Source organism: Eleginops maclovinus, chromosome 9 (genome assembly GCF_036324505.1).
Source record: "Eleginops maclovinus isolate JMC-PN-2008 ecotype Puerto Natales chromosome 9, JC_Emac_rtc_rv5, whole genome shotgun sequence".
NCBI classification, from domain to species: domain Eukaryota; kingdom Metazoa; phylum Chordata; class Actinopteri; order Perciformes; family Eleginopidae; genus Eleginops; species Eleginops maclovinus.
Window position 1 is genome coordinate 26,142,389 of NC_086357.1, and position 12,446 is coordinate 26,154,834.

Consider the following 12,446-nt stretch of genomic DNA (forward strand, 5'->3'; position numbering starts at 1 on the left):
ATGCCTGGAGACATGGGAGATACAATACCTGGAGGAATAGTGGCTGCTGCAAGTAAGTGTTCTCACAAAGTGGTACATTTCAGGGCAATAGCAACATCCCTTTTGGATCTTTAACCCTGTGTGTGTGTATTTGTGCCAGAGAACCGTCTGCAGGTGATGAAGGGTCTGGAGGATGTGGAGGTGTCTGAGTGTGAGAGCTGCTCCTTCGAAGTGACCCTGAACCTGGCCTTTATCGAGGGCGTGTGGTCCAGGGATGGGATGCCGCTTAAGTCCAAACCCAACTGGCGCATCAGCACACATGGGAAGAAACACTCGCTGGTGCTGAGCCGCGTGGCTTTAGGAGACTCAGGCCTTTTCTCTTTTCAGGCCAACGGCATTCAGACTGAAGGCAGACTCAGTGTCACAGGTGAGGAGGTCCAATAGACTGAACTTGGTTTTTGATTGGTTCTTTGTGACTAAGACAATGAAAATGTCAGAGTCAAATCCAGGTCCGAGCCAGATCCTTGTCAAAGTCTTTTCAAAAAGTCATAATGCGAAGAGCGATCTGACAGAATATTAACAACACTCACAGTTTGGTTTTTCTTCTGCCAGCTAGGGACATCCACATTGTGAAGGAGCTGGAGGATGTTGACACGATGGAGCGTCAACCTGTTAACTTCCTCTGTGAGGTCAACCAGGAGGATTTGGACGGTCGGTGGTACAGAGACGACTGCCGAATCAGACCTGGGGACAACATCAAGACCAATCACCACGGTGAGACCAAACCAACCACTGAAATATAGTACAGTACAAATACTTTGTGCCTTACAGTACACCTTTAAAAGAGGCTGTGTTGGAGTAGCTGGAGTAGTTGGAGTCAGCAGTGCCTTTTCTCCAATGAGCCTGAGCCAGTATCACAATTCAAAATGGATTGGGGAAGACTTTGGGCTTCGGTTTGTTCTGGAGCTTTAAGTCGTTATGTGGAAACAACATGGACGCTAAAAATAAGATGTATATGAGTGACAACTAAGAAAGTAGTAGTAGAGGAAAGATATTTGTCTTTAATCTGATTGCAGGTAAGACTCACACCCTGTTCTTCAAGTCCGTCCGACCTGAGCACGCCGGAGAGATCAAATTCACTGCAGAGCGAGTCTCATCCTATGCGTCCCTCACAGTGAAAGGTGAGCCAACCGACGCAATAAAACATGGACGTATGGAGGACAATATTTGGGTTTTTAACCTCTTCCTTCCTTCTCCAGAGCTCCCAGTCCAGATAGTGCGTCCTCTGAGGGTGAAGATAGCCATGTATCGGCACCGGGGTTTGCTGGAGTGCCAGGTGTCCCGGCCCAATGCTCAGGTCAGGTGGTACAAGAACAGAAAGGAGCTCTTTCCCAACAGGAAGTACCAACTGATCAGCCAGGATGTCTACAGGCAGCTGACAATCGACAACGTCTGCTCTTCAGACGAGGACACCTACATGTGTGATGCAGGAGACGACAACACCTCCTGTCAGCTGCTGGTGGAGGGTGAGCCCGATGTCAACAGCCATTAAAACATTATAGATATCACCGTGATTTTGGGTTATTAACTGGGAAATGTCCATAACTTGGTTTTCTCTAAAATAAAAAGGTTATTGCCTAGGTTGATGTTGTAAGTCTGGAGTTGTGTCAGTAGTGTTCATGTGTATGATGGCTGTACATGCAGAGCAGGCGATCAGCATAGTGCGGGGGATGAGCTCCGTGGAGGTGATGGAGCCGGAGCCGGCGCTGTTCCAGGTGGAGACCAGCCTGAAGTCAGGGAGGCCCCCTCGGTGGACCCTGAACGGGGAGGTGCTGGAGCCGTGTTCGGCGGTGAACATCGACAGGCAGGGCACCGTCCACAGCCTCTGCCTCACCTCCACACAGAGCTCCATGTCGGGCCCCGTGCTCTTTGTGGCCGGCAAGAGTCGCTCCACTGCGCAGCTTAAAGTCAAAGGTGAGAAACCGTGGATAAAGCAACTTGTTGGCGACATAGAGTTGCTTTATAACATTCAAAGACAGAGAGTATTGCATCTTTCCCCTCCAGAGCGCCATCTTGAGGTTGCCCACCCCCTGGAGGATATGGAGGCGAAGGAGAAGAGCTCTGTGACCTGAGCTGTGCGTTTGCTCCGTCTCCCCGGGTGGTGCGCTGGTTCAAAGGCCGCACGGCTCTGAAGACCTCCAACAAGTACAGCATGAAGAGAGAAGGGAAACGAGCGCACCTGACCATTCATGGCCTAACGGGGATGGATGCAGGACAGTACCGATGCATGGCCGGGGGCTCACAGAGCACAGCGCATCTTAGAGTGGAAGGTGGGTTAGAAACCCTCAAAGGCCCTCCTTTTATTAACTTTGATTAGAATGATAACAAGTATGTTTGCTTTAACCTATCTTTAAACAAGTTGTTGATTTGTTCTACATCTTAATTGCAGTGCGTACGCTGAAGCTGGTAAAACATCTCGATCCGGTAGAAATCGAGGAGGATGGCAACGCCACATACTCCTGTGAGCTGAACTACGTGGTTGCTAACGCGGAGTGGCTCCTCAACAACGTTCGCCTCTACAGCAACGCCATCAACAGGATCCAGCACATGGGCACCATGCACAGCCTCACCATCAAGAAGCTGCGTCCACAGGAGAGCAGGGTCACCTTCAAAACAGGCCTCCTCTCGGAGACTACCACCTTAAAGGTCAAAGGTAAGTTTGGAAATCACTAAGGGAAGGATTTATTTTGTACTCCTGTTCATCAATATGGAAATTAGCAACATGCTCGCTTAATAACGGTGTCTTTGGCTGCAGAGCGCCCAGCCGTGTTCCTGAGGTCTCTGGAGGATGTAGTAGGGGAGGAGCAAGGGGAGGTCTGTCTGCAGTGCGAAATTTCCAAAGAGACGGTGACCCCTGTGTGGAGGAAAGATGGTACAGTCCTGACGGCTGATGATAAACACGAGTTGCTCCAGTTAGGGAAGTCCATGGCACTGATCATCCATTCCCTGAGCAAGGAGGACGCTGGACATTACACCTGTGATCTGGGAACCAGCCAGACCAAGGCTAAAGTTACTGTGCATGGTGAGTAGGAAGAATGCTGGTATTTGGCGTGAAAAAACAAAAGTGGCTTAACGGATTATGTAAATTACAAACAAATACATCGATATTTTGGGATATTTTCCCACCAGTAGGCTACACAAACAGCAGTCTCATGGGTAAAAGTTTTGCACCAATCTCCTCCCATAAAGTTGTTTTCTATACTTCCTGGTTCACAATTATTTGTACAACATTCAAATAGATTTTGTAGGATTTACATGAATTCCATTTTGCATTCCTTTTCATTGGTTGGGTTAAAAAAACGATAGGAGAAATGTGGTAAATATTACTTCAAAGAAATGATGTTTCTCCCTCTGTAATGCTACTCTCTTCTTTGTTATTATACCTCCGTACAGACTTACACATCACTATCGTTCAACGCATGAAGACAACGTCTGTTCTGGAAGGCGAAATCTGCACTTTTGAATGCAACCTCTCTCACAATGTCGAGGAAGAGCCTTTCTGGACCATCAATGGCCAGGTGGTGGTAACCGACAGCCGAATCCAGGTTATCAACAATGGTCGTAACTACAAGATGACCATAAGAGATGCTACACTAACGGATGCTGGCGACGTGGTCTTCACAATTAAAGATCTGAGCTGTAGGACTATGCTCTTCGTTAAAGGTAAGTAACTGTGCCTCTGGCTTTATTCATTTTAAATAAATATTTACTACGTAGGTTTGGAGGAGTTCCCTGGTCTCGAGGCTCTGTTACTGACTGAGTTGTTTTGGGATGAGGAAGTAAAAGATGACCTCTGGTATCTGCTAATTATCAAACATTTTCCCAAATAAATGAAAATAGAAGTGGGCCCGGGCACCTTCCCTGTGGGACACCACAAAACACATCTTTGCTTTCTGAGAAGTTGCCTTCATAGGTAGATATACAGATAAGCCTGAATGTGCATTCCCTTCCTTTAGAGAAGCCAGTGCACATCTTCAGGGACCTGTTGAACGTGAAAGCGGTACCGGGCGAGGACGCAGAGCTGAGCTGTGAGATCACCAAACCAGAAGCCAACATCCGTTGGCTGAAAAACGGACATTTCATCAGGCCGAGCGCCAAGTATGAGATGAGTGTAGAGAAGAACTTGGCACGACTGGTGATCAAGAACACCACCATCAATGACTCTGGAGAGTACTGCTGTGAGGCCGACGGCATTGCCACACGGGCCAAGCTGGACATCAGAGAACTCCAGCACACATTCGCGAGGGAGTTGAGGGAAACACGAGCCGAGGAAAAGGGCAAAGTGATTCTGGACTGTGAGACCAGGCAGCCGGCCAAGCGGGTGACCTGGCTGAAGGGCATGGTGGAGCTGAGGTCCGGCAGGAAGTACGTCATCAGACAGAAAGGCGTGGTGCTGTCCCTGACCATCACCTGTCTGGAGATGTCGGACATGGATGTTTACACGTGTGACGTTGGTACCATGCAGAGCCGAGCACAGCTGACTGTGCAGGGTGAGAACATGGGGCAATGATGGTTGGGATAAAGGTACTAAAAGCTTCATCAGGACTGATTTTATATTAAGAAACATATATATATTTTCTACGTTTCTCTCAGGTCAGAAGGTGTTGATCCTGGATGAGTTAGAGGATGTGGAGTGTCTGGAAGGCGACACGGTCACGTTCAGGTGTCGAATTTGTCCCAGTGACTACACCGGGATAAAGTGGTATCTGGACGAGACTCTGCTCTACACCAATGACCTCAACGAGATCCAGATGGTGCCTGGAGGATACCACACCCTCACATTTAGACAGCTCGCCCGCAAAGACACCGGCACCATCTCGTTTGCAGCGGGGGACAAAAGATCGTACGCCTCGCTGTTGGTTAGAGGTGAGGCTTTGATCTCACTGACCGTTATAGCGTGTATTCTCATGACACATTCTCCTGATTCGCCTTATTTTTCCATGTTTTTAGAAAGGCGTCCGACCATTATTAAAGCTCTGGAAGACTGCGAGGCAATTGAAGGAGGGGGGCTGGTTTTATCTTGTGTGGCTTCCAAGCCATGTCACATCCTGTGGTACAAAGATGGCTGCCTGATGTGGAACTCCTCGAGGTACTCCGCCAGTCGTTCAGGCTGCGAAGCCCGACTGACGATTCGGGAGGTATGCAACAACGATGCCGGGGTCTACGAGTGCAGCGCTGGATCGGTTACAACCAGGGCCGTCGTAACGGTCAAAGGTACGAGTAGCATTTTATTGAGCTGTTATTAAAGGACTGGGATTACTATTGCCTCCAAATGCAATCATTTATAATTAGCAATCAAATATTTATTTCCTAAACACAAGTTAACACATTTTTCATGAATATTAAATCAATAGCATTACATTCTTATCCTTATTTTTAAAAAAAGGTTTGTTTTTCCTCTTGTTTTAGCCATCCCAGCAGAGTTCACCCAGTGTCTGGAGCCAGTGGAGGCCAAGGAGGGCGAGACGGTGACCCTGAGCTGTGAGTACTCCCTGCCTGGAGTCCCGTTCCACTGGAGGAGAGGGTTAGAGAGCGTCAGGCCTGCAGACAGGTTCCTGATGAAACAGAAGAAGACCATCATCACCCTCACCATCAAATCTCTGAGGCCTGCAGACTCCGGAGAATACATCTGTCAGTGCAGAGACCACCGCACCTCAGCCAGCCTCAAGGTCCAGGGTATGTTACTCACTTTGCACTTGAACAAAAACATTCACAGTTGCATCAAAACAGTGTTTCACAGGAGTGTGTTTCAAAGAAGATTCAGCATTTTACATCTGATTCCCACATGTCTGCTGATGTGCTCTGCAGTAATACTGATGAATGCACATTATCTCAGACTTTCTTGTTGGTGTGCAGCAACTGGAGAAGGTTCTTTTAACTAAAATCACCAATGAAAAGGTTTTTACCAGACAGAACCAGACACTAAATGTCACAATGGTTCTGAAAGCGTGAGTCTCTTTCTTAGATCTGTCTTTTTTAGTAAAACTAATTGTATTGTTAAATATCTCTATACCTCTATATCTAGGAACATTCGTTATCTACCTTAAGGGTGTATAATATATACATTTTAGTAACCACCCTTTAAACATTGATGGAAAAAGTAGTAGACATAAAGCTTATATTCAAAGGAAACCGGGTTAAATGTATTCATCTGTTCCCTGTACAATTTTTAGAGTTTATACAATATGGTGATTTAATATAATTCAAGTTTTGCATTCACCTCTGGTTCTGCAGCGATCCCCATCACATTCGTCCAGCAGCTGAAGAACACGCAGGCAGAGGAGGGAAACAACGTGCTGCTGCGCTGTGAGCTATCTAAACCCGGGGTTCCCGTGGAGTGGAACAAAGGACACGAGCTGCTGAAGAACGGAGTGAAGCACCAGATGAAGAGGAGAGACACCACGCTGGAGCTTCTCATCTGGAAACCTGTTCCTGAGGACAGCGGACTGTACAGCTGCGTGTGTGCCGATCAGAGGACGTCCGCCACCGTCAAAATCAATGGTAGGACTTTATTTTACGACGTGATGATGGGTTTTAGTGATGTAGTATAAAAATAGCATAGTTAGGGCTGTACTGCATTTCCTTTTTTATATTTGAAGCTGCAAATGAAGTGTCATATTTAAGGATCACATAAAAATCACCTTGATTTTTAAAAATGTAATGTTATCAACTCAACTCTTCTCTATGACTTTAACTTGAGAGCTTCACCAACATGGATTATAATTCTACTAAAAAGTTATAGATTAGACTCATTTTTATATGAAAATGTGCAGAAAAACAAGCTTTAAACTGAATTAAATGTTAATTTAGAAACTGAATGCCAACATTACGACTGAAACTTTGGACTATTTGGTACTGTAAAGATCCAGGCACACCCAAAATAATATCAAGAACATTTCAGTTTACCTGTCAATAATCAGGGTCAAACCGGGGAGAGCCATGGATGTCATCGATCTTCTAGTTGCTGCCAAAAAATATATATAGCGGTGGTCATCAGGGAGGAGATAAACACACTTTATCACGGTTAACCTGCAAAGTGAGACGCAAAAACTCTAGAGATGATGCCCCTGGATGCTGCAGTTTTAGGACATGAGTGCATAGACGTAGAGAAGAAAGGTGAAAGTCCCCCAACAGTCCAAGCCTAAAGCATCAATCCTAATATCACCCATGTACTCCCCCCAGCTCTGCCGGTGGTCTTCAAGCAGAAGCTGAGGAGCGTGGTGGTGGAGGAGGGCAGCACGGCGGCTCTGCGCTGCGAGCTGTCGAAGCCCGTTCCCTTCGTGGAGTGGAGGAGGAGAGGCAGCGAGGTCCTGTCCCACGGAGAGAAATACCACCTGAGGCAGAGGGACGTCCTGATGGAGCTGAGGATCTTTGACGTGACGCCGGAGGACAGCGACATCTACACCTGCATCTGTGGAGACATAGAGAGCACTGCCACGCTCACCGTCAACAGTAAGGGGCTTTATTCACTATAGTCTGACTTTAGAAGTGGCAGGGAGTCCAAACTGAGACAAAGTGTAGTTTTTATATCTATCAGGGGTCAAATACTGCAATATAGATTGAATATCTGGGTATTTTCTACATCTTTTTATAATCAAACATTGCTGTTCATTAAACTCTTGATCATGCATTTCCTCCTCTTGACCTCTTGTCTTTTCTCAGTTCTTCCCGTCACCTTCAGGCAGAAGCTGAGGAACGTGCAGGCGGAGGAGGGTCAGAACATCTCTCTGTGCTGCGAGCTCTCTAAGCCGGGGGTCCCGGTGCAGTGGAGGCTGGCCGGGGATCTGCTGCAGAGCGGGGACAAGTTCCAGATGAAGCAGCGTGAAGCCACCGTGGAGCTGATCATCAGAGAGGCCGAGCCCGAGGACAGCGGCGTCTACGCCTGCGTGTGCCGAGAGCAGAAGACCAAGGCCACCGTCAAAGTGATCGGTGCGTTTGGGATCAAATCAGTGCAGGAAAACACACTCTCCGTTACTGTGATAGTGATAACTCAGGAACACATTGAGGGAGTTTCTTCAAATTTGGCACACACATTCACTTGGGCTCAAGGAAGAACCTTTGTATTTCACACACAAACGAGGCTGTGGAAGAAACCAATTATACCTCATAGACACAAGTGTTAGAGTATGGTTAATTAAAGATCAAGCAGTTTCAAGTCTCATCTGGAGGTCAAAGATCACAGGCAGCCCAACTGGTATTAAACAGTATTAATACCAATTTGTAATATAATAAAAATGTTGACGTTTGTTTTATGTAAAAGTAGAATATAGAGACATCTCGTGGATGTAATATCTTGGGAATTTATTTTAATGAGGCACAAATGTCCACTTAGACCCAAAGATTAAATAAGTCGACTTTGTGGGCCAAAGGTCAAACGTCAGTGTGAGTTTATACGCTTATTATGACGATTTCACGCACAGTTTTACAAGGATGCAATAATAAAGATAGGACATTTTCGACGGTTTGATTTACAGAGGCATTGAACCACAACAGTTCATCTAGTTGAGCTACCTGTAAAATGCTATCCTAATAATGTTGTCTCTGTTTATGCTGCACATGTTTAAACTGAATCTGTGTTTTGTTCCCCAGCTGTTCCCGCCACATTCAAAGTGAGTCTGAAGGGTCTGGAGGCTGAGGAGGGCAGCAGCGTGACTCTACGCTGCGAGCTGTCCAAGAGAGGCGTCCCGGTGCAGTGGCAGAGAGACGCTCAGCTGCTGTCGGAGTTCACGAGTCGGGGAAAGTTACAGATGAGTCTCGAGGGAAAGGCGGCTCAGCTCACCGTCCTCAACGTGCAGCAGGAGGACGCAGGGAGGTACAGCTGCACGACGGGAGAGGAGAAAACCTCCGCCGAGCTCAAAGTGAAACGTGAGTCTGAAGCATGCAAAGAGGAAGAACCCATTTCATATCTGGGGGACAGAAAAGCGTTGCAGTACATTCAAAACAATAATGATATGGATTAATATAAATATATGGAGTGAGTCCGAATAAACTTATTGTGTACAAATAAAAAGCATATATATTTAACCTATATTTATATTTTCAGTAACTTTAAGAAAAAAGGTTTTGAAACAGAAGAAAAAATGTAAATTGATTACAAGTTTTCTAATATTTCCACAGAGCGACCAATGAGTAAACAGAAGCCTCCAGTGCTTTCCTCTTTACACATGATATTGCACGGATCAAATTCAATGCCATCTAAACACATAAGTAGCAGTACTAAATTGTAAAATGCTCAGAACCTTATTTAAGAAAAAATACACAAGTATTGTCATCAAAATATACTTATTTATTAAAATATACAAACTAGAAAGATAATATTGTTTGGCAAGCTCACCAAAAGGCTTATTATTTATTATCAGCTGATGTTCCTGCAGGATTCCTGCTGTTTTGACTTTGTGTCTTCATGGTTGATGCACTTATTGCAATTTGATTTGGATAAAAGTGTCAGCTAAATGAAATATCATGTGAAAGCCAACCTTCTTTCATCCCTGATACTGTGTGGGAGTGTAGGTTGTATTCCATGGTTACAAATGTCGATAAAAGTCAAGTCTATTCCCTCTTATATGATCAGCTCTTCCGGTGACGTTCAAACGAGAGCTGCAGCTCCTGGAGGTGAAGGAGGGCCACAGCGGGGTGTTCTGCTGCGAGATCTCCAAACCTGGAGCTCCTGTGGACTGGAGGAAAGGCAGGACCACCCTCAAACCTGGTGACAAGTACGAGATGAAGCAGGAGGGACCTTTCACCAAACTCATCATCAACGACGTGGAGGAGAGCGACGCTGGGAAATACACCTGCAAGACCAAAGACAGGCAGTCCACCGCTGAGCTCATCGTCAAAGGTAAGACTCGTGCAAAGTTATTTTTAATTGATGCTGTCAATAGTAGCTGGACACTTTCGTTGATAGCAAATTGAAATGGAATGCTAATGTATGCTACATTTGCAAAGAGTCAGCATCTGAACTCTTTAAGGAAGCTTTAATGATCAGAAAACTATGCTAATACTATTTAATAAACCCTTCATTTAGAGGATACTGACATGTTGTAGTCAGTGTTGAAGGGAGCATTGTGTGTTCAAGATACCTGGGGAAATAATGCTAACTCTAAGAGGCTTCACATCATTTGAAATATGTCGTTTTCACGGTTTATTTTGTACCTTTTTGGAGCTGCACCACTATTTATTTGATCTTGTGTGCATTTGTGTATGTTATATTAGGCTGCAATGTATGCTTTATTAATGCTATTTCTGATTTTGTGTCCTCAATCAAACTCCCCTAGGTGCATTTAAGGTTTCATTATTTATTTTTAAATGTATATTTATTGAATTTTCCCCAATGTGTTCAACAGAATCACCTGAGTGCAGACGTCAAAGAGGTGCGCTCCAAACAACAGCAGATAAAATAGCCCCATTAGCTCCGTCATGTAGCTTCATATCCTTATACTGTACGTTACTTCTCAGTGAAAACATACAGACGTTGGGATGTTTAGGCAAGATTTTGCAGTCAAATACATCCCAAACAGGTCTGTAACTAAACCCTATCATTAGTAGTTTCCATGAAAGTGATATTACATGTTTTGTATGTAATATTGGATCATATTATCCATCCCAGGGTTCAGAGTTTAAAGGCATAATAACGTGAACATACCTGCCATGTTGCTCATTCACTATCACTTCCATGTAATATTGATTATGTTCATTCAAAAGCACCTTGCATGGTAGCCCAGTGTGTGTGAGTGTGTAATATTTTCCTTGATTGACAGGTTTACCACCGAGCTTTAAGATGCCCTTAGTGGGTCAGGAGGCGACGGAGGAGAACTTTGTGGTCCTGCGGTGTGAGCTCAACAAACCCGCCTCGTCTGTGGAGTGGAGGCGAGGAGGAGAGCTGCTGAGCAACGGAGACAAATACCAGATGAAGAAGAAGGAGCTGCAGGTGGAGATGAAGATCGTGGACCTCACTCTGGAGGATGCCGGAGATTACACGTGTGCATGTGGGGAACAGAGCACTACAGCCGGGATCACGGTGAAGGGTGAGTACTGCAGATAATACGGTGTCACCCATTTCTCCAGGGCTCATGAATACACAGTATATAAAAAAGGACAAACATCATCATGCCATATTATAGACCGAATATAAGAAGTGGAAGTAATAATCATGACAAAAATACATCTGTTTTTGAAGCCTCGAGCATTCTCTTCTTAGACCAAGTGACTCTAGAGGGAATGTTTTAGTTGATTCAAATGTTAAAATGAACCTTTTATAAAGCAAACTCAAAGGGTTTAAATTGTAAGACGAAAACATGGAGAGCTATGTGTTGCCCACCTGTCAATCACACGGTAGCCCCGCCCTAAAAAAAACCAACCCTGCTCTTTCATCTATGTTACGCTAAACCGACAATCATTTTCAAAATAATCACTTTGCTGTTTTGAAGATGTTTATGCATGCTGTTTCCTCATGTATGAACATATTTGTAGACTTTAGTATTTCAGCACAAGGGGGCAGTGTGTGCCAGACTACAGGCTAACACTGCTCAGGTGTGTTAGGGTCACAGGTGAACAGGAAATAATGATGAGCATGGTGGCAGCAGGTTTGCACACTACACTAAACTCAAGAACACTCTGTCAAACAGCAAATAACCCTGGATTATTAGATACATTCGTAGTATACATATCATATATACATCACTAAGATCATGTTATTTATGGTAAAACTATTTACAAGTTTCAATAAATGTACCTTACATTCCACATATCGCTTTATAAGTTTACTTGCAGCAAAATCCCCTAAACTGTTTATTTTTGTAAATCATTTTGGTATTCCTCCTGCAGAGCGGCCCGTCAGATTCCTGCAGGATCTGAAGAACGTTCAGGTTCAGGAGGGGAACGCGGTGACGCTCAGCTGTGAGGTCTCTAAACCCGGGGGTGCGGTGCAGTGGAGGAGGGGCGCCACGCTGCTGACCCCCGGGGAGAAGCACCAGATGAAACAGAGCGGCTCCACCCTGGAGCTCCACGTCAGGAAGAGCCAGCCGGAGGACAGCGGCTCCTACAGCTGTGAGTGTGGAGACGCCAGAACCACAGCGACCGTCATCATCACCGGTGAGTTAGACGCTCTGTGACAGGAAGTCATACTATGGTATGTTTGTCATCTTCTCATGGACAGATTATAAGCGGCTGTTCTTTCTGTCCTTCCTTGGGCTTGTTTGGCATCTCGTTTAGTCAGCTGTTTTTTGACATTTTGCATCTCATTTGAGTACTATCAGTGGTTGTGTTATCTTATATTTAAGTACTGAAGGCAACTCCTTGTGTTCTTTCTTTGTGTTTACGTCTGTTTTTATACTTTTTGCATGTCATTTTAGACATTAAAAGGATCTATGTTGCCATTTTATGGTGTTTAAGTGGTGTTTTAACATCTA

General features: G+C 45.2%; 1 protein-coding gene across 1 annotated transcript in view; it reads left to right on the forward strand.

Annotated features, from left to right (window-relative positions):
* obscna (obscurin, cytoskeletal calmodulin and titin-interacting RhoGEF a) overlaps positions 1-12,446 on the forward strand; it is a 48,199-nt gene continuing 35,753 nt past the window's right edge. Inside the window, 22 exon segments of the mRNA XM_063890618.1 lie at positions 1-52; positions 140-406; positions 592-753; positions 1,056-1,160; positions 1,239-1,505; positions 1,684-1,953; positions 2,044-2,103; positions 2,106-2,309; positions 2,429-2,692; positions 2,795-3,061; positions 3,433-3,702; positions 3,996-4,529; positions 4,633-4,905; positions 4,990-5,253; positions 5,449-5,715; positions 6,274-6,540; positions 7,222-7,491; positions 7,702-7,968; positions 8,629-8,904; positions 9,611-9,877; positions 10,797-11,063; positions 11,863-12,129. Of these exon segments, the coding sequence (XP_063746688.1) occupies positions 1-52; positions 140-406; positions 592-753; positions 1,056-1,160; positions 1,239-1,505; positions 1,684-1,953; positions 2,044-2,103; positions 2,106-2,309; positions 2,429-2,692; positions 2,795-3,061; positions 3,433-3,702; positions 3,996-4,529; positions 4,633-4,905; positions 4,990-5,253; positions 5,449-5,715; positions 6,274-6,540; positions 7,222-7,491; positions 7,702-7,968; positions 8,629-8,904; positions 9,611-9,877; positions 10,797-11,063; positions 11,863-12,129 (5,407 nt within the window).